This window comes from Kryptolebias marmoratus, linkage group LG5, assembly GCF_001649575.2.
Source record: "Kryptolebias marmoratus isolate JLee-2015 linkage group LG5, ASM164957v2, whole genome shotgun sequence".
Taxonomy (NCBI): domain Eukaryota; kingdom Metazoa; phylum Chordata; class Actinopteri; order Cyprinodontiformes; family Rivulidae; genus Kryptolebias; species Kryptolebias marmoratus.
Genome location: NC_051434.1, coordinates 2,635,390 through 2,657,307, shown reverse-complemented (window position 1 = coordinate 2,657,307; position 21,918 = coordinate 2,635,390). Strand labels below are relative to the sequence as shown.

General features: G+C 36.6%; 1 protein-coding gene across 5 annotated transcripts; it reads left to right on the top strand.

Moving 5' to 3' along the window:
• The first annotated feature begins 2,454 nt into the window (after nt 1–2,454).
• Nucleotides 2,455–21,231, top strand: rxrba (retinoid x receptor, beta a). Of its 5 annotated transcripts, none has more exons than XM_017427633.3 (13): nt 2,456–2,725; nt 3,618–3,768; nt 4,899–5,131; nt 5,553–5,706; nt 5,820–5,999; nt 7,985–8,005; nt 9,892–10,052; nt 10,286–10,415; nt 11,018–11,150; nt 13,291–13,326; nt 14,902–14,993; nt 15,139–15,244; nt 15,367–21,231. In XM_017427633.3, exons 2-13 carry the CDS (start codon nt 3,753–3,755, stop codon nt 15,512–15,514), a joined length of 1,410 nt encoding a protein of 469 aa, XP_017283122.1. In that variant the 5' UTR covers nt 2,456–2,725; nt 3,618–3,752; the 3' UTR covers nt 15,515–21,231. The 5 variants fall into 5 exon arrangements, with proteins under 5 accessions (XP_017283126.1, XP_017283122.1, XP_017283127.1 ...); XM_037975633.1 differs by lacking the exon at nt 2,456–2,725 and adding an exon at nt 2,756–2,883; XM_017427637.3 differs by lacking the exon at nt 13,291–13,326 and having other exon boundaries at nt 2,455–2,725.
• Nucleotides 21,232–21,918: the final 687 nt, after the last annotated feature.

Sequence of the window (21,918 nt, the reverse complement as noted above, 5' to 3'; positions counted from 1 at the left end):
TGTTCACCCGCTGCAACATCTGCAACACAATCACAACATTATGTGAATATTAAGATTTTCTATTGAGAGGAATTTGGTGTCATGTTGCAAAGTTATTATCTTAAGGATAAACGCATATTTAGTAGAAACTGTGTGTTATCTCCATCACAGACATCCCTTTCTTGCTTGGTCCTCTGCTGACTGATCATTATTACCATAGTCATCATCATCATCTGTGTCATCATCATCACCTTCAGGCTGTACACAGAAGAAAAGTTAAAGCCAATGCAAAAAAGAGAGAGAAGAATACTGAAAGAAAAAAAGGAAAAAATTGGATGAAATGTTCCACAATGAGAAGAAATTTGTTTCAATAAATGGGAGGAAAGTGCCCATTCACTTATAAAGGACATTATTTATATAGATTTTGTGCAATATTTATTCCAAACAAAAGTTCCAAACACTTCCTACCCACCAGTTAGCAGATAGATCTCATAGTTTTTGGTAACTTGACTGCTGCATAAGCTGGATCTTCATGGTTTTGTTCTTTTCTGTCATAAATCTTGTCATAAAAGGTTTATTTGGTAAAGATCCTGCCAATGTGCCCAGGTGTCCATTCCTCCAGTGGTGCTTCCTGGCCACATCAGCCAGTGGGGCAGCTCCTTGGTGTTGCCTTACTTTCCCTTCAGTGGCATCATGGATGTGACGTCACGCGTGGGATGCGAGTCAGTTTTTATTTTTATGTTTTTGTTTGTTTGTTTACTTGATTTTTGTTTGTTTTCTGCCGGCGAGAATATTGTATATAAATGCACGAACCGTTCGCAATATCAATATAAAAAAGATGGACGAAGCGACTCCGCCCCCTCCAGCTGTTCAAAATTGTAGCTAATAATATCCGGTTTATGGGCGCTGACATGTTGGGATATGGAGATGTAAGCCCCGCCCACTTCCCCGCACACAATGATGGTGTTTTTAAATAACAAATAAACCTATTTAAAAACGAATATTTGAGAATAGGACATCAAGGTAGGAACTGCATACATCAATAGAAGTTAACACCTGGAAAAATTATCTGAGGTGTATTTTTTTTATTTTTTTAGTCCTATTCGTTTACATTGAGGTAAACCTATACTGGAGCCAGCCTACAGGGGGCGCGCTTGTGACCTACTGGCTCCTGTTAAGCAGCTTTTATTTTAAAAAAAAGTCGTATTTAGTCATTTGTCATTAAATAAAAATAAAAACGGCGTAATAAACTTCTTTTTTTCTACCATTGTCACCAAATGGATAAAATGCAAAGAACATGATAAAGACATTTTAAGGGAGAAGTTGTGGTAGGATTTATTTATTTGCAATATCATTTCAGTCCCCTTGGGGGTGATAAAGTATGCTTGAAAAGCTGTTGAACACTACCAAGTTTTAGAGGAAAAGAGGAAAAAACAATTCATCATGAAAATTATGTTATAAAATACTTCAGTAAGCCATATTTGTTGAAGACATGTATTATCAGAAAACATCCTCCAGAAATGATCAGAATAAAATATGCTTATGTTGAAACAAAAACTATCTACAAAAGAAAGAAAAATATTCTGCCAGTGGCATATTAGCAAGTATAGAGTGAATTCAGTGCATCTACATTAAGGGAAATGTTATGTGATCAAAACCCTTGTTTGTTGGATTATATGACTATTATAGGACTCCATAAAATAAAATAAAACAATTTTTTAAACTAATATATTTATTTAAATGTATACTTATTTATAACAATGCATTTAATATTTTAATTTTCCTGGTATGATTTGTGGCTTTAAAAAAGTTAGGCTTTTATTTTTGCATTTCAGAGTTAAGGGTTTCCTGGACAATCAATACAACAAACAAGAAAGAGGAGTTGAAAAAAAAAGTGCCTCAGGAGATTTGTTTTGAGAAAGTGCTCCAAAAATGTATTTGACAGTAATCTGAATTAGTAACTCATTTGGATCCTTTGTACATCTTATCAACCCTTCCAAAACACACACATTAAATGCACTTACACAATGGTTCCCCCTTTTCTACAATAATTTCAAACATTTCCATCTGTGCCAATATTTTTACAGATATATAATTGTGTGTTTTAAGTGTCTTATCTACACTACATGTGTTTTATTGTCAGCTTCAAATAATAATAGAAAATGCGCAAAGTGTTGCAACGTTCAAAAATGATTAAAAGCACAAAATGTTTCTTAAGCTGCCACAAAACAAAAGACCCAACGAGGATATTAAATCTTCTCTGAGTTGACTCAGCAGGGATTTTTGAGAATTATTGGCGTCTTAAAACTCAGCAATATGCAAAAGAGGACGTGCACAATGTGTCAAAAAGTTAAAAATGTGTCCAAGCTCTTGAGTTCTCCAGTGTCCCCTAATAACCTTTTCAGCTACTGACGTGCAAAGCTGAACTCGTCTTGACCTCTGACCTCCTGCACTAGATGCGTCTCCCTTGCCCAGACACACATGAGGCGCAGCACGACCTCACGAACCCTCCTCCTGCCTTCAGAAACCAAGCCGTACCGATGTTGCAGAGATTTCGGGGTCAATGTTCAGCAGTATGAGAGCACTAAGCCAAATCCTTCCCCATCATCGTGTTTTCATCGTCGCAGGGGGAGGAAGCGAGGAAGGGAGGGAGGGCTGACTACGAAGCAAAGCGGGGGGAGAGACAAACAGCAGACGGGGCCTAGTTGCCACATCTTTTCATGAGAAGAAGCTGCTCCGCTAAAACGTCAGTAACTCGTTTTTATTTGCTTAAAAATACGTTATTAAATAATTAATCTATCGTAGCACACGGGGAAATTGCGTAGAAACGGAACAGACAGCTTTAATCTGGTCTGTTCTTGGCTCCCTTCCGATCCACTCCGACTATCAGGTTTGCTAGCTGGGGTAGGTGGCTAAACCTAGTTAGCTAAAGCTTTTGGCATGTTTTGACAACTCCAATCAGATGCATATAAATGTATTCAAATTGTGACCAGGAAAAATAATGCTTTCTTTAAACAAAGTGCCGATTGGTGTACTTGCAATTGAATGTACAAACGTAACAAAAACGGATCGCACTTAGTAGCATTTTAAGTTTGCTAATAATGTTAGCTTGGCTAGTTTACGAGCCCTGTAATCGCTAACGCTGGCTTGGTTAGTTTTGGAGCCTAGTGATGGCTTACTTTAGCTTGGCTAATTCCCGAGCTTTGTAATGGCCAACGTAAGTTTAGTTAGTTTACGGGCCGTGTAATCGCTAACATTAACTTGGTTAGTTGACGGGCCTTGTAATCGCTAATGTTAGCTGGCTTTAAGGAGCAGTGGTTTGTTGCCATCTGTCAAGGCTCCGTCTATGCTATGTTGGTGCGATCAACGCAGTATTTGCTAGGTAAATGATCAATTATTAAAGAGTTTAATTATTCTGTTATATCCGGAAAACATATTTCTTGGCAACAGTTGAGCATTCGGCTCCTCAAAGTCGCACCACAAATCTGCTGTCAAACCTCTTGACAAGCAAATAACTACATCGCAATCCTAAAAAACTGCCGTGTGATTCTTGATTTTATTTAGTATTTTTATGACCAAATGGCCGCTCTCTGCCATGCAATTATATGTTGTGTTTTGATTTGTGTCGGAATTTTCAGACCGGTTTTTGGTTTCCGTAACCAGCTCCGGCCCGGGCCTCAGTCCGCGGTCTTGAGTTTGATAGAGGGCTGCTAAAGACGAAAGCACATCGGCCTACCCGCTGCCAACTAGCCCGTGTGCCCAAAACCACCATAATGGGAGACAGCAGAGGTAAGCAAAACGGAGCAGATTTTTTTTTCATTAGTAGAAACCAACATGTTTGTCCATGACACACTATTTTACACTCTTGCGTAATTGCTGAAACTTTATAATTTGTATTATATAAACATATGTAGTTGTAATAAAATCAGAAACACCTTAAACGTGTTTATAATGAACAACATGTAACACTAAATTAGTGTAACTAAACCAAATTATCATTTTAATATGAGATAGTGGTTATGCATTACATAAACAGGTGTCGTTTAATTGCCTGAAGTTTTTAAGTAAGATAATTGTATTGTAATGAAGCATGTAATGATAAACAAACAAATTATTCACACACAAGTCTTTCGTTTAATAAATGACTATCTCACAGTTTTGTCAGGTCCCAAGACTATTGTTTCGCTTTAAAATTCAGTTTTTTGTGACACAAAAACTTATAGACAGTTTATTGACTTTACTCTTTTTTTAAAACATTTCAACTTTCTAATCCACTGCTGATATGGCAAGAAAATATTGACAAACATTGCCTGTGCAACACTGAACTTAGTTCAGTGCATTTTGGTGGTAATTGACAGACTTATGACAAAGTTGTGTCTAACTAATTAAAAGCATTTTGTTCCTCTTTGTGAATTTGACGGCTATTGTGAGCATTGTCATTTTTTGGTTACATTAGATCATTTGGCAGAGAACATCAGCAACTTTTTTTTTTTTTAATTAGGAAAATGAACTAGGTTAGATGAAATACAAGTACACATCCTGAAGCAGAAACAATATGATCCAGCCAGCTGCAGAAAAGTGTCTATTTTATGAGGGATCATGGTAATACTCATTACTGTTGTTTTATATATACTCTGTGGCTTCTTAATTCAAGAAATCTGAACCCCACCCACTATTATTCACACCACAAACTATAAAATAGGCATAAAATGTTTTGCATTACATTTTCTTCTTAATTAAATGCCAGTCAAACAGAACAGCTGATTATTTGAGGTTAACACTAGCCCTGGTGCTGAGTGAAATTCTAGAAAATTTAAAGATGTATATCTGTCAGAAGTTGATTTATTTTTTTATTTTCTCACTGTATGCTTATTACCAAAGTCTATTTTGAAATAATACCAAAAATTGTCTCCTTTCAGATTCTCGCAGTCCAGACAGCTCGTCTGTGTCCTCCCCACCTTCGGGCCAACGATCACCCCCACTGGTCCCCTCAGCAGCTTCCATGACCTCCCTGCCACCCATCACCACAGCTGGAGTCAACAGCCCTATCAGTAGCATCGGTTCCCCATTTTCCGTTATTAGCTCATCACTGGACTCACCCTGCCTACCTGGCACTCCATCAGTGGGATATGGCCCGATTAGCAGCCCTCAGGTAAGGAACGTTGGAAATAAGTCATAGTCTGTTTTCTGTTCCATTTTTAGCACGACTGTAAGAGACAGCCACAGTTACATTAGATTTACATTATGTAGTGTTTGTTTGTCCATTTTTATTGTCCTTACTTTTTTGTTTTTGTTTGTCCTGTTATAAACAAATGAACTCAAATTTGGTTTAAATCCTTGTCTCGCTCTCCATTTTTATCAGATTGTCAGGGTAAAATATGACCAAAGGATAGATGAAGAAAGATAAAAAGGGAGAAAAACACCTAACAGCTTCCTCTGTGCTCATTCTTGCTTGTTTTTTCTGGCCTTAGTGATTAAATTAAATGTGAATTGTTTAAAGTATAGGGATAATTCTAACATTCACATAAAAAGTCTTCCTGTTGTTTTTTTTTTTTTTTTTTTTTAAATGTTAGATCAACTCAACAGTGACCATGTCCGGGCTCCATGCAGTGAGCAGCTCAGATGATGTGAAACCTCCTCTGGGCTTGAAGCAGCTGTCAGCCCACAGCCCAGGTCCGATGCTTTCCCAGAAACGCCTTTGTTCCATCTGCGGAGATAGATCCTCTGGTGAGTAAAAGCCTCCAATGCTACGGTTAAAATGAAAAATTGCTCAAGCATTGTTTAGATTCTTGCCTTCCTTGTATTAACTTTCACTATTTTTAATGCTTTTCACTTTTTAGGTAAACATTATGGTGTCTACAGCTGTGAGGGATGTAAAGGCTTCTTCAAGAGAACAGTGCGAAAGGACCTAACCTACACCTGTCGAGACAATAAAGACTGTATAGTGGATAAGAGACAGAGGAACCGCTGCCAGTACTGCCGCTATCAGAAGTGCCTGGCCATGGGCATGAAGAGAGAAGGTGAGAAATAAATACATTATGTAGATTTTTTTTTGTTTTCTTTGTGCATAAAAACTAAAAACAACCCACATGGTAAATTTCCATTCAGATTTTTTTTGTTTGCTTTTAATGTTTCAGAATAGTTCAAAATTATTTTGACAATTTAGGAATGACAAACACAGCGACTATCACAAATATCAGGAGCAGCCACATTCAATTTCCACTGTTATTCTTATCCAAAGGCTCTGAAAGATCATTTGAAAAGTGGATGTTACTCTACAGTAAGAGAAAACACATTTTATTAATTTTTTTCCACTAAACAGCGTCCTACAATCTTTTGCACACCAGCAAATTTTACATAAGCCGAATAGTACTCATTATCCTTACAGGTATTTTTTTACTGTTTATCAGTTTCAGATGTTTTTTGCATCCTTATTACAATAAACTGGTGTATTAAAGCAATGAAAAAAGTCATTAATAGTGCTTTTAGGAAGGCTCATAAAAATTTGCAGTTTTTGTTGTCTTTGTTTGTCACATATCCATGTCATAAACATAAAGTCCTGTTTTTTTCATGTTTTATTATTTTTTAAACACATCTTATAAGTTGAACAAAAGAAAGACAAAAGGACAGCAGTGAAACGTTAACACCTCCGACTATTCTTGTTAAGAATAATGAAACTTCCTGATCTTGTTTTAATTAATTGTAAGATTCACTTACAGATCAATTTTGAAACTTCTGCTGCTACTATGGAATTGCCTGAGTTAACAGCATTTAAATTCCACATCATTTGATTTTTTGTTTTTGTTTGTTTGTTTGTAACAGTGATAGTGCCAAAAATGTAATTCTACTACTTTCACCCGTGTAGTTTTCAGTGTGAATTAAAGTCCAAATATGAGAGGTGATGAGTGATGTGCAGAGCATGTTGTACAAGAGTCTCATCACTGAAAATCCAGTCTGGGCCCATTTTAAGCCAGTACATCCGGGATTATCTGCTGCCAAGTCTCTTAGAGTTGAAAAGTGTAAGAGCTAATCATATTGTTGCTGGGCTTTCTTGTGTCCTGATACTATTTTAAGACAGAAATATTTGCTTTAGGTTTGTTGTACCCAAATGAATGTTAAAAGTAAATGTGATCTCTTTAATCATCACTGGGTCCATGTGAAATTAAACCAGATAAAATGCACATTCAGGGTAGCTGCTTTTTGTGGCAAGTACATGAACCTTTATGGCATAATTTGGCAAATATTAGCCCATGCTTATGATTAAATTTTGCCACTTAACAAAATTACTATATAATGATAGAGAATCCAGTGTCCAATTTAAAATAACAAGAACCAGAATAATTTAAACTGCTTAAATATATAATTCTCTGACTGTGGCACATTTTCTTCCTGAAGTTAAAACCAGTCAGTCTCTCTGTCTCTGATTAGGATTTAATTTCCTGCACAGACTTCTGTAACAATTTCACCACATTACAATAATGGTTAAACATTGAAAGCCATTTAGATAATTATGACCTATTCAGTTGTTTTTACATATAGTTTTCATAGCAGCCACAAGAATCGAGTAATTCTTGAAAAGCTGCAGTGATAATCTCACATTACTCCTCGTAAACAAAACGGATTGGTCTGTCACCGACATTAAAAGCTGCTCTGATTCCTTGCAGATTATGAGTTAATCTGGCAGTTTAAGTAGACCTTTTGGATAATGTGTAACTTCATTAGACTACCTAATCTTGCATATTCAGCATGAAAGATCACATATTGATGTTTACAAAAGTCTTGACATGTCCGAGTGCAGCTTGTAGTCAGTTCTGTTAAAACAGTAGTGGTGATATTCCATGTCTGAAAGGAGGTCAATATGTGTACAGTGGAGGATGGAAAGAACGAGTAAAGGGTTGTAGAGAAGGATGTGGGGGTGGGTAAGTCTTGTAAACACTAACCCCTTGCCCCTCTCTTCCTTTTTTGTTTCCTCTCGTTCTCTCTCTCCCCCTCCCTCCTTCTGTAGTGGCCAAGATGAACGACAGATGTAAGGAGAAGAGGGAGGGAGGGGTGTCTGACTGTATCGAGGCATAAAGAAATATGACTTTTTCTGTCACATAGATGGAGCTAATTTAAAATACTTTTCCATTGTGTTTTTGCCAGAACTCAGTGGTGGAACAGAGCAAGCATTGAATTACTTCCTCATGTGTTTTTAACCTTAGTTATGTAAAGTTAGCTAAATATACACGTTTCCTTTAATCATTCCCGAAATTGAAAAGTTATTTATTGTTTACTTCAATCTGAGGGCTGCACATTAAGGTCACAATTGCTGCTGCCAACCACAGAGCAGTTCCACATCTGCTCAGAGGTTAAACGAGGCTTTGATGCTTGTAGTACAGGAAGTGTACTATAAGCACAGATTTTCTTTATATTCAGCCCTGTTTTTATTACATGTCTACATGCACAATATGCCTTTTTCTGTATTGAATAAGAGTGTTGAAAAGTTTAAGATTGTTTAACAATTGATAAATAGGGATGAATGCAACATTCATACTGTAAGCCCCTTTTATTAAACAGTTTTACAATATGGCTGCAAAGACGAGCCCCCTTTAGGCTGCCTCTAATCGAGTCGACCACGTTCCATGATGATAGGAGCTCTCATAAATGAAGCCAGCTTTGCAGAACCAAACGAGGTGTGGAGGTTTAACTCAGCCAGGTTGACGTGGATCATTCTGTATAAAATATGTGTCAGGCATCTCCCATTTTAAAATCTGCAGATGGCTGGTTGCACAGACCGTCTGTCATCACTACATCACACCGCTGAGCCATAATGCTTGGCTTACCCTTTCATATATTAACTGTGAGGCTTTGTTGCTACTTTACTTGCTGGATCAGAGGCGTAAAAGCAGCTGATTGACTTCAGCACCCCTAATGACACCCCAGCTTGTTCATAAATCACACCCCAATAGCAAAACGATGTCTCGGCTGATGTATGCATCATTGTACATCATGCGTACATCAAACATAGTTAAATGCAAATAGGTTTTAAAAGCACGTCTTGGTTTGCTCAGAATTTATACTTTGAGCAGCAGCAAAGATCAGCTAATAATACTTTTCAAAATCCTTTTTCTTAAACAATTGATATTCTCAATTTTTTTTTAAATTGAGTATTTGAAACTTACATTTTTTAATGGCATTACATGTTTTTCTGCTGCTGCTCAAGCTTTGTTTGTTGCTGTTTGAATAATATCCGTATTTAACAAACCTAATCTAATTTCCATTTTGTCTGAGTAGATTTGATGAGATTGAACTTAGTTGCTTAGTGACATTTTCTGTTGCATGTCTCAACTATAATCTTTGTTAAATGTTGAAGAGGTTAATGGGTCAAATGTTTAAGAAACCATAAAAGCATGTTCTTAACTTGCATAGTTTATGCCTAACAATTCCTTGAAATGATCATATATTTATGTGTTTATGTGATTAAATCACATAAGTTAAATTGTGCCATATGAATGAATAATGCTCTACCCTCAGTCAAACTGAGCAGAAATGTGTTTGTTTTCATGGTTTTTAATCATTTTCACATTAATTTATTGTTTTCCTGCGCTTTTTTTTGTTTGTGAATGCCAACCTCCTCTAACATCTCTTATTTTTCCTTTTTTTGTCCACACACTCTTGGTTCTTTTTCTTTTCTTTTGGCACATTCATTCTATTCATCTACCCATTCTATATTATTGCTTACACCTTACACTTTCATTTTTGTTTGTTTTCTTTCTTATCTGTTTTTTTACATTGTCATTCAAATACCTAACCTACCTACCTTCATTGCTTCTTCTCTTCTTGCTTTACTCTTTATCCATTTATTTCTTGTCCTTTATTGTTTATTGTTTATTCTGTTTTCCTCCCTTCCCTCTCTTATTTCTCATTCTGCAGCTGTCCAGGAGGAGCGTCAGAGGAACAAGGAGCGAGAAGGAGAGGTCGAGTCCACCAGTGCAGTGAACGAGGAGATGCCAGTGGAGAAGATTTTGGAAGCTGAGATGGCTGTAGAGCAAAAGACGGAGCTCCATGCAGATGGAAGCTCAGGCGGCAGCTCTGTGAGTTCACAAGATGATAGAAATTTATTTCTGCTTTATTTCCAAACTTTGTTCATTTAAATTAAATAATTACTATATTGAGGTAGCATGGTGTTTAAACAAATAGGACAGATTTATATAAATTTCCAAAAAAATTCTGTCACCCACCTGCAGGTTTTTTATGTGTCTGACAAGCTGTTGCCATGAATAATAAAGCAAATGTCTCCTAATGCATTTTTTTCTGTTTATTTCAGCCCAACGATCCAGTCACCAACATCTGTCAGGCAGCAGATAAGCAGCTCTTCACCCTGGTGGAGTGGGCCAAGAGGATCCCTCACTTCTCTGAGCTGCCCCTGGATGATCAGGTCATCCTGCTGCGTGCAGGTCTGTCTTTCTGACACCAAAATGGTTTATTAAGTCTGTAGTTGCCTGTTAATTAGACACAACCACTGTCCTGCACTGATAATTTGACTCTGTTGTCTTTTTATTATACAAATGGACACTTACACTTAAAACATTTAACAGATTGGTTAGATGCAAATGCTGCTTATAAGTTTACTGAATCTAGGTTTTGGGTGTGATGCTCTCTGGTGATAAATTATTGAAAAGTAGGAAAAAGGGAAGATCTGTGATCTCATACGTTCACTTTGCTGCTTTGACTTCATGTCCATATTATTGGGCCACATTTTGTTTCATAAAGCATTAGACACGGCCATTTTTTGAGAGCCTTCCAACTATTTTGAAATGGTAAAACATTACACAAGACTTGTGTAAATTTAGGTCTGTGTGATGTGTATTTAACTTCAGTTTTTGAGGTAATAGATCTTAGTAAGATTAAACTGTTGCAAAAAAGGACTAGGGAGTTTTTAAGACAAATAATTAATCTTAATGATAAAATGAACATCCATAAAGAAGCAACGACTCAGTCTTAGAATATGAAGGTATTCAGATTCGGTTCGAACACTCAGACGCCAACTTTCCAACAGGTTGGAATGAGCTCCTGATTGCATCATTCTCCCATCGCTCCATCTCGGTGAAGGATGGGATTTTACTGGCCACAGGTCTCCATGTCCACAGAAACAGCGCCCACAGTGCAGGGGTTGGAGCTATCTTTGACAGGTAATTCACAGATGCATGCATACATAACTAGTATAACATTTATTAGTTTTTCACATCATTCTGCAGACATACTAGTGTAAAAATGCTGTTTTACTGAGGGGATTTGACATGTTATTAAACTGTCTTTTCAGATGCTTTGTATTTCTTTTGACTTTAAGACTTAAAAGCTTTAATGTCTGTTAACCTAAAAGAAATTTATATTGAAAAGACAGATAAAATCCAAAGTTCCCTTTTGATTTTACCTTCTCAAAGCTAAAGAAAGAAACCCACATAAAATAATTATTCACTGATGGCTTATACTTACTATGTTTTTAGGCATTAATTCATACTCATTTAGGTTTAGCTGGTTTAATGACTGGGCTAAGAATTTAGAGTAGTAATTCCTCATCTTTGGTTGGCTGCAACTGCTGTGTTCTGCATTGGCTGGTATTGGCTGAGACTTTGCTTTTTTAGTTCTGGCTGTAAGATGTTAGTGCATGCAAGGGAGGCTGGTGATTAATGCTTATTCATAAAAATGCATGCACACCCACCCTGATTTAGTTGCATAGCACTCATAACAGCATTTAATGCTGTGATAATGGCTGAAGAGTGTATAATACTAACATTTAAATATTAATAATCAATTATTTCTTGATGTGTTAGTTGACATTCCACTATTGTGAATGTTTTGGAGCATGCTTATATGTTTTGAAGTTTTGGGTTTTTGTTTTATCACTTTAATCTAGGGGCATTTGCTCTTGTGGCAAAAGGCAGTAATATGTTTTTATATGATTATTTCTAACTTCACAAAGATGTGGATAATTATCTGCAATCAGTAGGATTTAGGCAAACTCATTTAAGACCATATGCACATTATGTAATTTTATATAAATATCAGCTTGATGTACGTTAATTCACATATGCATAACAGTTTTATTTGCCTTGGTTCATTCTGAATCTCAATCACATCACAACGTGTTAATTCATTGTTAATTACACAGTAATTATATGATTATAAAGGGTCAATTTTGCCTACAAATTCTGTTGGTTTTAAATCAAGCTAACTGAGATTTTGGCAAATTGCTCTTTAATTTTTATCTAATTATTCCCTCATATCTCTGCTCTCCTTTCGCAGCAGGTTCATAACAGTTTAAAATCAACATTTGTTTGAAAATTTAAACTGTATTTTTTATTTGGAAAGATGCAAACAATTTATCTGATTGTATTTTTATGATGTTATTGGTGTAGACCATTTCCTTGTTGGGTGCAGTACACCTTTCATCTTTCTGCACAGATCCAGAAAATTAAATGCAACGTTTTACAGACTGGACAGGGTCCACCTGCTACTTGTGTCATTATGAGGTGGAGGTCTGTTGTTGTTTAATGGTATAAAGAAAGTGTAAGCCACAGATGTTTATATTAAAAAAAACTGTTGGTGGTGTTTTGAAGTCTTCAACATTGAGCTTTGACTTTTGTTGACATGCAACATATGAATTTTAAACTACAAAACATTGTGCACACTTATTTGGTACTTTCCCCTTTGTTCAAATCTGCTTCAACCATTAAAAAGGCAAAAAATAAAAAATAAGGAAGGAAGAAAGAAGCACACCCTATTTTTTATATCAGTTACAAGAATGATAAAGATAGAAGGCAACTCTAATTTTTTTCTAATTTGGGATTTGTCCAAAATGTTGTTTTGCTACTAAATGTTGTACATTGCATTTGAACTTTTAATCTTTTGCTTAAGTTAACCACAGCTTAGTATAATTTTTAAATTAGATTTTATTGTGAAGAAACTTCATAGCAAGGAAAACTGATTCGTTCTTATTGAGTGTTTTTTCACTTATCTATGAATCCATGCAGATTTATCATAAACTCTTCTCTGTTTATGTAAATACATGGGATTATACGTGTTTATGTTATAAAACCTAATACTGTAAATACCGGTGTTTTAGTGCAAGTGCAACATTTGGGGACAAAAAGTCCAGACATTAAAATAAAAATCAGTTCCTAATGTATCTGAAGGTACAGTTTTAATATTCCAAACTCATATCCAAGCATGAACTATATGTACAGTTGAAGTGCTCAGTAAACAGATTACTTTTAATGACAATCTACTTGTGTAATGACATTGTAATAACACATTGTGATTGACACACAGGGCGAACAATGCTGAGGTTGGGGCCATATTTGACAGGTAATTACGCCACTACACAAACACTTTTCTTAAACCCCTCCTCTTTGAGCTAACAGTAAAATAAACAAAACAAAATCTAAGGTTTTTAAGCCTTTTCACTTTATCTTTTCATTTTTATTTGTAGCTTTTAATTTAATTAAACCTTTTTTTTTTGTTTTGCTGCATAGTTTGAGCCTGAACAAAAATATCCTTGAAAATAGTTTGTCACTTAGGTATCTATAGGTATTTGTTTTTGACCCCATTTTGTGTTTTTTGCAGAATCCTCTGTTGCCTTTTTACAACAAAGTGCTTGTCGAACCAAAGAGCAAAGAAAATGTGTGGATTGGATTTGTAAAACTAGTGTTTGCAGTGTCTGTATGGTAGTATGAGATTAGGGTTGTGGGACCTGAATTTGCATTATATGAACCAGAGTTACTCTTTCTTCTTTCTCTATCAAATTTGGTAAAACTTTAATATGCTTTTGTCACGGATAAAAGTTTGGATATAACAACCCACTGGATTGTGTGCTCGGGTTGTGCCTGTAAAAGTCCATCATAAACAGATATTCATGGTAACTTTGTCTACAAACTGATCTGCACTTTGTTGATGCACACACAGTTCTGTTTATACAAGAATTTGGTTCTTTGCATGCCAAAGGTTTTGATGCATGAGTATTGTTATTCTGTTCTTTAAGTGAAGCATTACAGAGGTTGTTGATAGTGACATCTCCCCTGCAGGGTCTCTCCTCAAATCACCTTTAACCATTTGTTCTTGTGTTTTTTGTTTGTTTTCTGCTGTGTCTTTGATTAGAACGCTGTATCGACGTTTGTGTAGTTGTCAGTCAGTGTTACAGATGTGACACCTCAGAAAGAGGAAACGTTAATTCTGAAACACCAGTGACTGTCGCCAAATGTGCTCAGTTTCTTCTGCTGCAAAACTCATTTAATTATAGTCGATGAGTTCAACAAATTTAATTAAGAATGACATTTAGAAACTGTCAAATTAGACTCAGTTTTTTTCTTTGAGCAGATCTTTTATCAGAAATACGACCGTGTCTAAGGAAATTTAAAATATAACCTTATCCCATGAACCCTCCGTGCAAAATACTCTTACCACCTCAGAATCATCTGTTGAGGGGAAGTCAGAGTTAAAGCCTGTTACTTTATTTTTTGTTTTGTTTTTCCAGCCAAGGTTAGTGTCAACATTTAGCAGCCATTTTTAAAATCTTTTTTAATTTTCTAGTGTCTATTAAAATACACAAACACTAAGTTGGCTACAAAATTAGCAGTTTGCTGCTCTGGTCAGTTCTGTTGTCTTCCCTCTTTGTTTGCAGAACCAGCAGTTCAGCCACACCAGAACTAGTTAGATTTTTTTAAAAAGTCATCACTTTGAGATGTAACTATAAATTACAATGAAGTTTGTTTTCCTTACGTTTCATTTTTCTTATCACTTTGTTCCTCATCTAGTTTTTGCTTTATTTATGTCCTACACTTTTTTTTGTCTTGTTCCTCCATCTACTTTTTGCTTCTTTTTCTCTTCTATAATTTATTAAATGTCATATTTTCTCTGTATGGAACATATCTCTTATCTCTTCAGGGTTTTGACCGAGCTTGTAAGCAAAATGAGAGACATGCAAATGGACAAAACGGAGCTGGGCTGCCTTCGTGCAATTATTCTTTTTAACCCAGGTAAATGCTGTTGGAATGTGGGTTAATGCATGTGTAAACATTTTCTGGAACATTAAATTAAAACTGACGTATTTAGAAATCTGAAAGAATAATAAAAATAGAAAGAAATGGTAAATGATTTTTATTTGTTTGTTTGTTTTTTAAGATGCCAAGGGTTTGTCCAACCCCAGTGAGGTGGAGCTTCTGAGAGAGAGGGTCTATGCATCTCTTGAGGCTTACTGCAAACAGAAATACCCCGATCAGCAGGGCAGGTAGAGTATAACAGAATAACATACAAGCAGGTGTAGTTGTTCTTTTTGTTAGCTTCAGATCAGTTTCTTGATTTTCTGATATTTGGGTATTCTCTCTTCTGACCCAATTCTCGATCATCTAGGTTTGCAAAGCTCCTCCTTCGACTCCCAGCACTGCGCTCCATCGGTCTAAAGTGCCTGGAGCATTTGTTCTTCTTTAAACTGATTGGTGACACACCTATTGACACCTTTCTGATGGAGATGCTTGAGGCGCCTCACCAGCTGACCTAAGGGAGCCACGTTCAGACCGGTCAGGATCCGATGCACATCAGGATTATCAACACAGCCTTCTGTGTTTGGTCGCTGGCTCTTCTTGTTGGGTTTTGCTTAACTCCAGCACCTGCTGGTTTTATTGTACCAGCTTTTACACAAACACATATTCCCTGTCACCACGCTTAACTGTATTTTCATCCATGGACACATGCACACACACACATCCCTGAAATTGTGTACGTTAATTGAGATAAAATCTAACTAATACACAGGTAAATTTGCTTGATATTAACATTTGCTAATACTCACACTTCCACACGTGTGCACAGGCATGCATTTTCACCTTTTTTCCTTTACTCAGTTTCCCAGTACAAGGGTAATTACTCAAGAAATATATTTTTATTTCACACATTACAGTAAATGTCTTAATTAAGTCAAGTTAAATTTAAATTTTCACATCTTCATCTCACATTGGGTTTTTGCTTCTGCATAACTTTTCTCTTCTTTTACTTCGGTTACTTACAGTTATTGCTAGCTGCACCTCTGTATATTATATTCATAACTACCTGGTTAGTTATTTATGTTTAATTTCAGCTTAAAATCAGGTGCGAAGCATTTGAATTACCTGTCCACCATCAAAACAAAATCTATTAAGGACATGGAACCACATCATCCCAGTGAATTTGTTCAATCTGGAAAACATTGAATTTTTTTTTTGTTTTGTTTTTGTTCATGCTGAAACTTGTTTGAGTTTCTATTTTGAAGTACTGTACTCATGAAATGAGAGCTTTTTCTAAGGCATTGAAATCCAGGAAAAAGGGGGTTGGGAGTGCTTTGTTGAACAAACGAAGGCCCTCCCACCCTGATGCGCACAGCGGGCTTTGTAAGACAAGAAGAATGACTTGAATTTTTTTTTTTTTTTTTAAAGGTTTAGATTTTATCTCTTCTTTGGCAAATGTTTGGCATTTTAAACAGCTTGAAGCTTACAGGAAGTAAAGTTTCATGCAAGGAAAAAGTATTTTTTTCATTTTTATTTTATTTCTATTCCCCAAAATCCTCCTTTTTCTGGTGGTCATTAATGCACTTTTGTGAGTTGTAACTGTGTAAATGTTCCTGTTTTTTTTTTGTTTTTTTTTAAATGACCACCTTTTTTCAGACACCTAAGTTGAACTTGAAGGTACTAAGTGTAGGGTTCTCTTATTATTGCAACATTTTTTAAATCCTATGACTTGTTGTTTAACTTAGTAAACAATCGATTAGTTTCTGTGCAGATGTCAACCATACGGAGTATTATTCTTAACTACCAGTCCTGTGGTTAAACATTAAGACTGGCAACAGTTTAACATCCAGCACAGCTTTTATCATCTGGCCATTAAAGAGGAAATAATTTTCTGTGCTCTCTGAATAATCAGAATAATGCGTATAATTGGACAGATTGTATCTGAGTGTGTGGCCTTCTGGTCAGTGAGTCTGTTGAGTAAATAAATTAATCTGACATTTGACTTTTCTACCAGCAGTTATTGAAGTGTCCTTTAACTGTATGCTTGAGATGTTTGAGAGGCATTGCTCCAGTCTACTCTGTCCTCTCTTTAAAATAATGTGCTAAAAGCTGATTGTTTTTCCTTGGCACAGAAACGGCAGCAGAGGTGGAAAATGTATATGTAAGCCAAAATTTTCATTTAACTGGTAGACAACATCAAATTTGGCATGTTTGCAATAATTTTGTTGCCCACAGATCACTGTTGGATCACTGATTGTAGATGTTTATTGGGTGACAGTGAGACCATGTTTTAAATACAAAGGACCTTTTGTGCATTGTATTGCTGTAAATCCAGTGATGAAATCCATTTATGCTAGACAGAATAATGGAAATCCTACACCTACTACCTGCAGATTTGGAAACTTTGACTGCGTTTGCTTAGTGCTTGAGATTTTTGTACAATAGATGTAAATAACACCAAAAAACAAAGGAGTCATGCAGAAATAAAAGGCCTGCCTACTCTTTAGTGAGTGACCTATGTGGCTCCAGCAAACAAAATATAAAGTTCTATTTTTTGCTGTTCAGTTATCAGTAAATTCATCTTACAATCACCATGAAACAGTTGTTGAGCCCAGGGCCAAACCACATTTCATTGCTGCTTTTGCACCAGCTTCTGCCAATGTTTCCTGTTGTTCCTGGTAACTGATTGGCTGGATTTTGTTGACATTAGCACTTGACATTTACTGTGATTGAAATTTGTAAGAACCCAAGTCTGAGTATTGCAGTGAAAAGTCAAATACAGCTACCACATAATCAGAAGACAATGCAAACTACGAATTAAACCATCAACACACACTGAAAAGAGAGCAATACTGGGGCACACAGAGATTTACTTCCATTTTTGGCAGTGATTTTATTTAAGAATGTTGATATTCTAAAGTATATTTAGCCACCTGCTTAGTCACCACATTTAATAGAAATTAGAAACAAATTTTGCAGAATCATTCTACAGCGAAGAGGTACAGCAGTCTTCTTCCAGGTGCTAAATCCTTCATGTGGTGTTTTAATTAAAAACTTGCACATTTACATCAATGCAAACAGAGTATGCAATTACACAGACAAATCAGCCATTCTCCACACTTGTTTAGACCTCTTTTGTTTCTTTATTATTTTATGACCCACCATCTTTAGTGTAGACTTTTAATTGTAGGAACTTATTACCAGCTTAGTTCTAGTAGATTCTGGCTGTGGCTGATAAGTCTGTGCCTTTTCAGACAGAGCCCGTCTATTTTAATACCGTTATTTTAAATAGAATAATAGCTGGTGAAAACATTGTGGGAAGTTGTTGAGTTCTCCCAGCTCCTTTGACCAAAAGGAGCAACGAGCATCGTGCCCAGCACATTGTCCTAAAATTTCTCAGAGAGAATCCTTGAACTCCCCCACGCAATGTAGACACGGAGGCTTTCAGTCGACCTGTGAAACAGGTGATTTCTTTTAAACGTGTAAGAAAGTCGTCATAACCTTAGAGTTCAGGATTGTTTTCTCTGCTTAAGTTTGGTCAGCTTCTTATACAATATTGCTGGCTGTTTGTTGGCAAAGAAAAGCAAAATGGCGGCGATGCACCGACAACTGCCAGCATTTTGACTGCGTAGTCTAAATGCGTTAATGGCGTGTGTTGGTTCATATGAGCTAATACAGTTTTGAGACTTGAGTGAGAATGATTCTTTAGCTGTTTTGCTTCGATTGTGAAACAGGTTGAGGAGAAAAGTGAGAGTGCAACCCAAAATGAGCTTTTTTCTTTTTTTTTTTTGTACCTTTACGGTTTGCTGACTTTAGGATATGTGCTTGCATGAATAATCTCTGGTTGGGTGAAACTTTCTTTGCAGGATTTTGTTTTTCCATTTTAGTGCTTCCTATGTTGAATGTTTGAGCCTACTCCTACTGCACCATGTTTATAACGGGGGATGGGAATGAATATAGTCATTTATGAGCTAAAGGTGAAACTAGTTGACGTTAAATACAAGTCACATAAAGAACTGACTGAGCAGATGCCAGTCTGTTAGTAATGCTTAAAAATGTTTATGTGCTTACATATTATTTTCTGGTAGCATGGTTTAATGGTTCTTTTGCAATATTTAAAATGTGTTTCTGGCAATTGTAAAGTTGATCTTAGTCTGTTACATGATAATTGGCAGTGAAATAAATTAAACTTCCCATCCCTTCATACAACAAAGACATATTTAAGTTTTGCTAAAGCGTGTCTATTTTTTTATGATTTTTGCTACAAGCTTGGCGTTGAATAATGACAAACATACAGTGAAAACAAGCTATAGTCTCAGTGCAGGTTCTTAAGCTAAGCCACTTCTAGCTTTGCTGAGCAGGCAGACCTTTTCGCAAAAGCTGGTGGTTGGGTATTTTAGTTTTTTTAACATTTAGTATGTGTGGCCATGTTTTTATGCACATGTTCACAGAATCTGCAGCTACACTTTTTAACTGGCAGAAACTTTAACTTTGGCTGTGACTTGCTGAGTGTTGTTGAAGAGGTTGAGTGAAATATTAGAAGGGTGCAAGAAAAGGAGGCACGATAAGCTGGTATTTTGAATTAAAGCTTTATCGGCACAACCTGGCCTCCTTCCTTCCATTGTTTTACTCCATCTCAACTGCTGCACCTAAAACCTGACAGCTTATAAACTCACCCACCTGGGCTCAAAATTACTTCGCGTTGGAACTGAGTTGTAAATTAAACGTATGATTCTTGGACTGTATGAGGATGTGAAGCTTTCACACGGGACAAGCTTGTTGAAAAACTATAGAGAAGGGGAATCAGAGCCGTGTGTCCCTCTTTGCTTACTTTACTTGACGGCAGAGCTGCGGCGATCTGCGATCACCACAGGAGACCGCTGAATCGCACCGCACCGCCCACAAATGTTTGTCATTGCAAGTGTGCACTCAAGGCAGACGCATGCTGTGACCTTTTGACTGTGTAGCAGTATTGTTGTCGCCATCTTTGTTACATTATGAAATTTCTTGTGTTTTAAGAGAAAAGAAATTGATTTTAAAAAAAAAGGCTTTTTTAAAATGGATTGCAAGCTTTGAAGACTTGATCATCGTGTGTAGATTAGAGGTGAGGGTGGCGTTGTTACATGTACCTATGAGCCGGGGCCCGTGCTGTTTTAATCAAAGAGGTTCAGTGTGTGCTATGCAGCCTTGAAAGCACCACCCTCACAGTTTTTAATCACTGCCAAGCTGTTTGCAGCCATCTTAAATGTAGGGCCACTCAGTCCTTGTCTGTTATGTATATTGTGATTATTTTGCAGCACAGTAAAGACAGTGTGCAACTATTGGCCTGTGTAATTTGTTCTAAACAAGGGCCCTTATAGGAATGGAAATGACAGCTTGACTGGAGAGGGCAGGCCTGGTCACTGGAAAGAGAATTAGACCAGTGTGTGAACCCCTCTGGGTGCTCAAGCTGTGCATTGGTGCTTTTCATTGGGCCCTGCAACCTGACAATATACATCCAAGTGAAATGCAAATAAGGAATTATAAGACAGGGCAAGAATAACCCTGGACCTGCTCTTCTTTGTTAGGTTTTTAACTGTGATGGTCCTTATGTGACTAGAGTTGGAAACTAAAGAAGTGGAAACCCTTCAGAGAAACTGTGGCTCCAAGTTCTGGTTGGTTGAAGAAACCTTTGACTAAAATCTGGCTACAGTAAAAGAAAACAGGGAGGACTAATTAAATATCACAGCTCTCTTGAAAGAGAAGGTGGTTGATGTTGCGTAAGGTTTGATTTATAAAAAGTTGGAGAAAAAGAAGGGCAGGGGCTTTAATATCTTGAAACAGATGTTCAGTTGTTGATCAAGAGGAAAAACAGAAACTATTTTCCAGTAGATCTAGGATATTCCTTAATCATTTACTCTTCACCTTAAAAAGTTTCACACTGTTTCTTTTTGTTTCATATCTCCCTTGTTTCCAACTATGCTATTCACCTTTTCTTTGTTACAAAGTATTAAACAAATGCAAGAACTGTAAAATCAGAATGAAATCTGTCACTCTTCTGTTTAATTTGTCTCTTTCTCTTGTGTCTGTTCTTTGTTCTGTTTGTATTCTACTCCATTTTACATGTGGAGCTGATTGACTATTGTGTGCTTTGGGGATTGAAAGAAAAAAAAAAATATTTTTTTTTTTCAGTCATTAATTCTGAATCTTGTTTCTGTTTGTTGTATCATGTCCAAGTAAAAGTTTTAATACTGTATGTGGCGTGTTTTTTATTTATTATTAAATAAAACAAAACAGTTTCATTAGTAAACCTTAGAACATATAGGTGGAAATGACTGTTTTACAGTAGTAACACTTAAAAATCAACAACCCTCGAGTGCACTCATTTCAGGTTTCCACACCGTCTCGGCTCTGACTGTTTCCTGGAGAACTGATGCTCGCCTCAGTCCAGCAGGACCCCAGGGCCCCAGCTGACCACTGGCTCTGCACTCTCATCTTTGAACCTCTAGAGGGAGCACTGACCTTTTGTCCTGACAAACTTCCAACATCTCTGGTCTGCTGACTTCGCTCCACCTCCTTATACCTCTTCTCTAGGTTAGTGCTCTTGAGGGGTGAATTGCTCTGTATTGCTGCACCACCTATTTTACCCACCTTGGCCAATGAGATGCAGGACAACTAAGATCAGAGCATTCTTTCTTGAAAGTTTTCACCCCAGAATGGTGGCACTGTCCCCTCTCCCACACATTAGGAAATATTTAGTTTAATCTTTTTTTAACCATATAGTTTAGTGATTCTCTTTCACTCATACTTATATTTTCAACTTATATTTGATCTCAAGAGCTGAACTGAAACTGCTGCACAATATTTTTCTGTTAGGATGATTAATGAATGAGCTTACTTTAGTTTAAGATTATTCTCAAAGAGTGGTTTCAAATGAGCTATC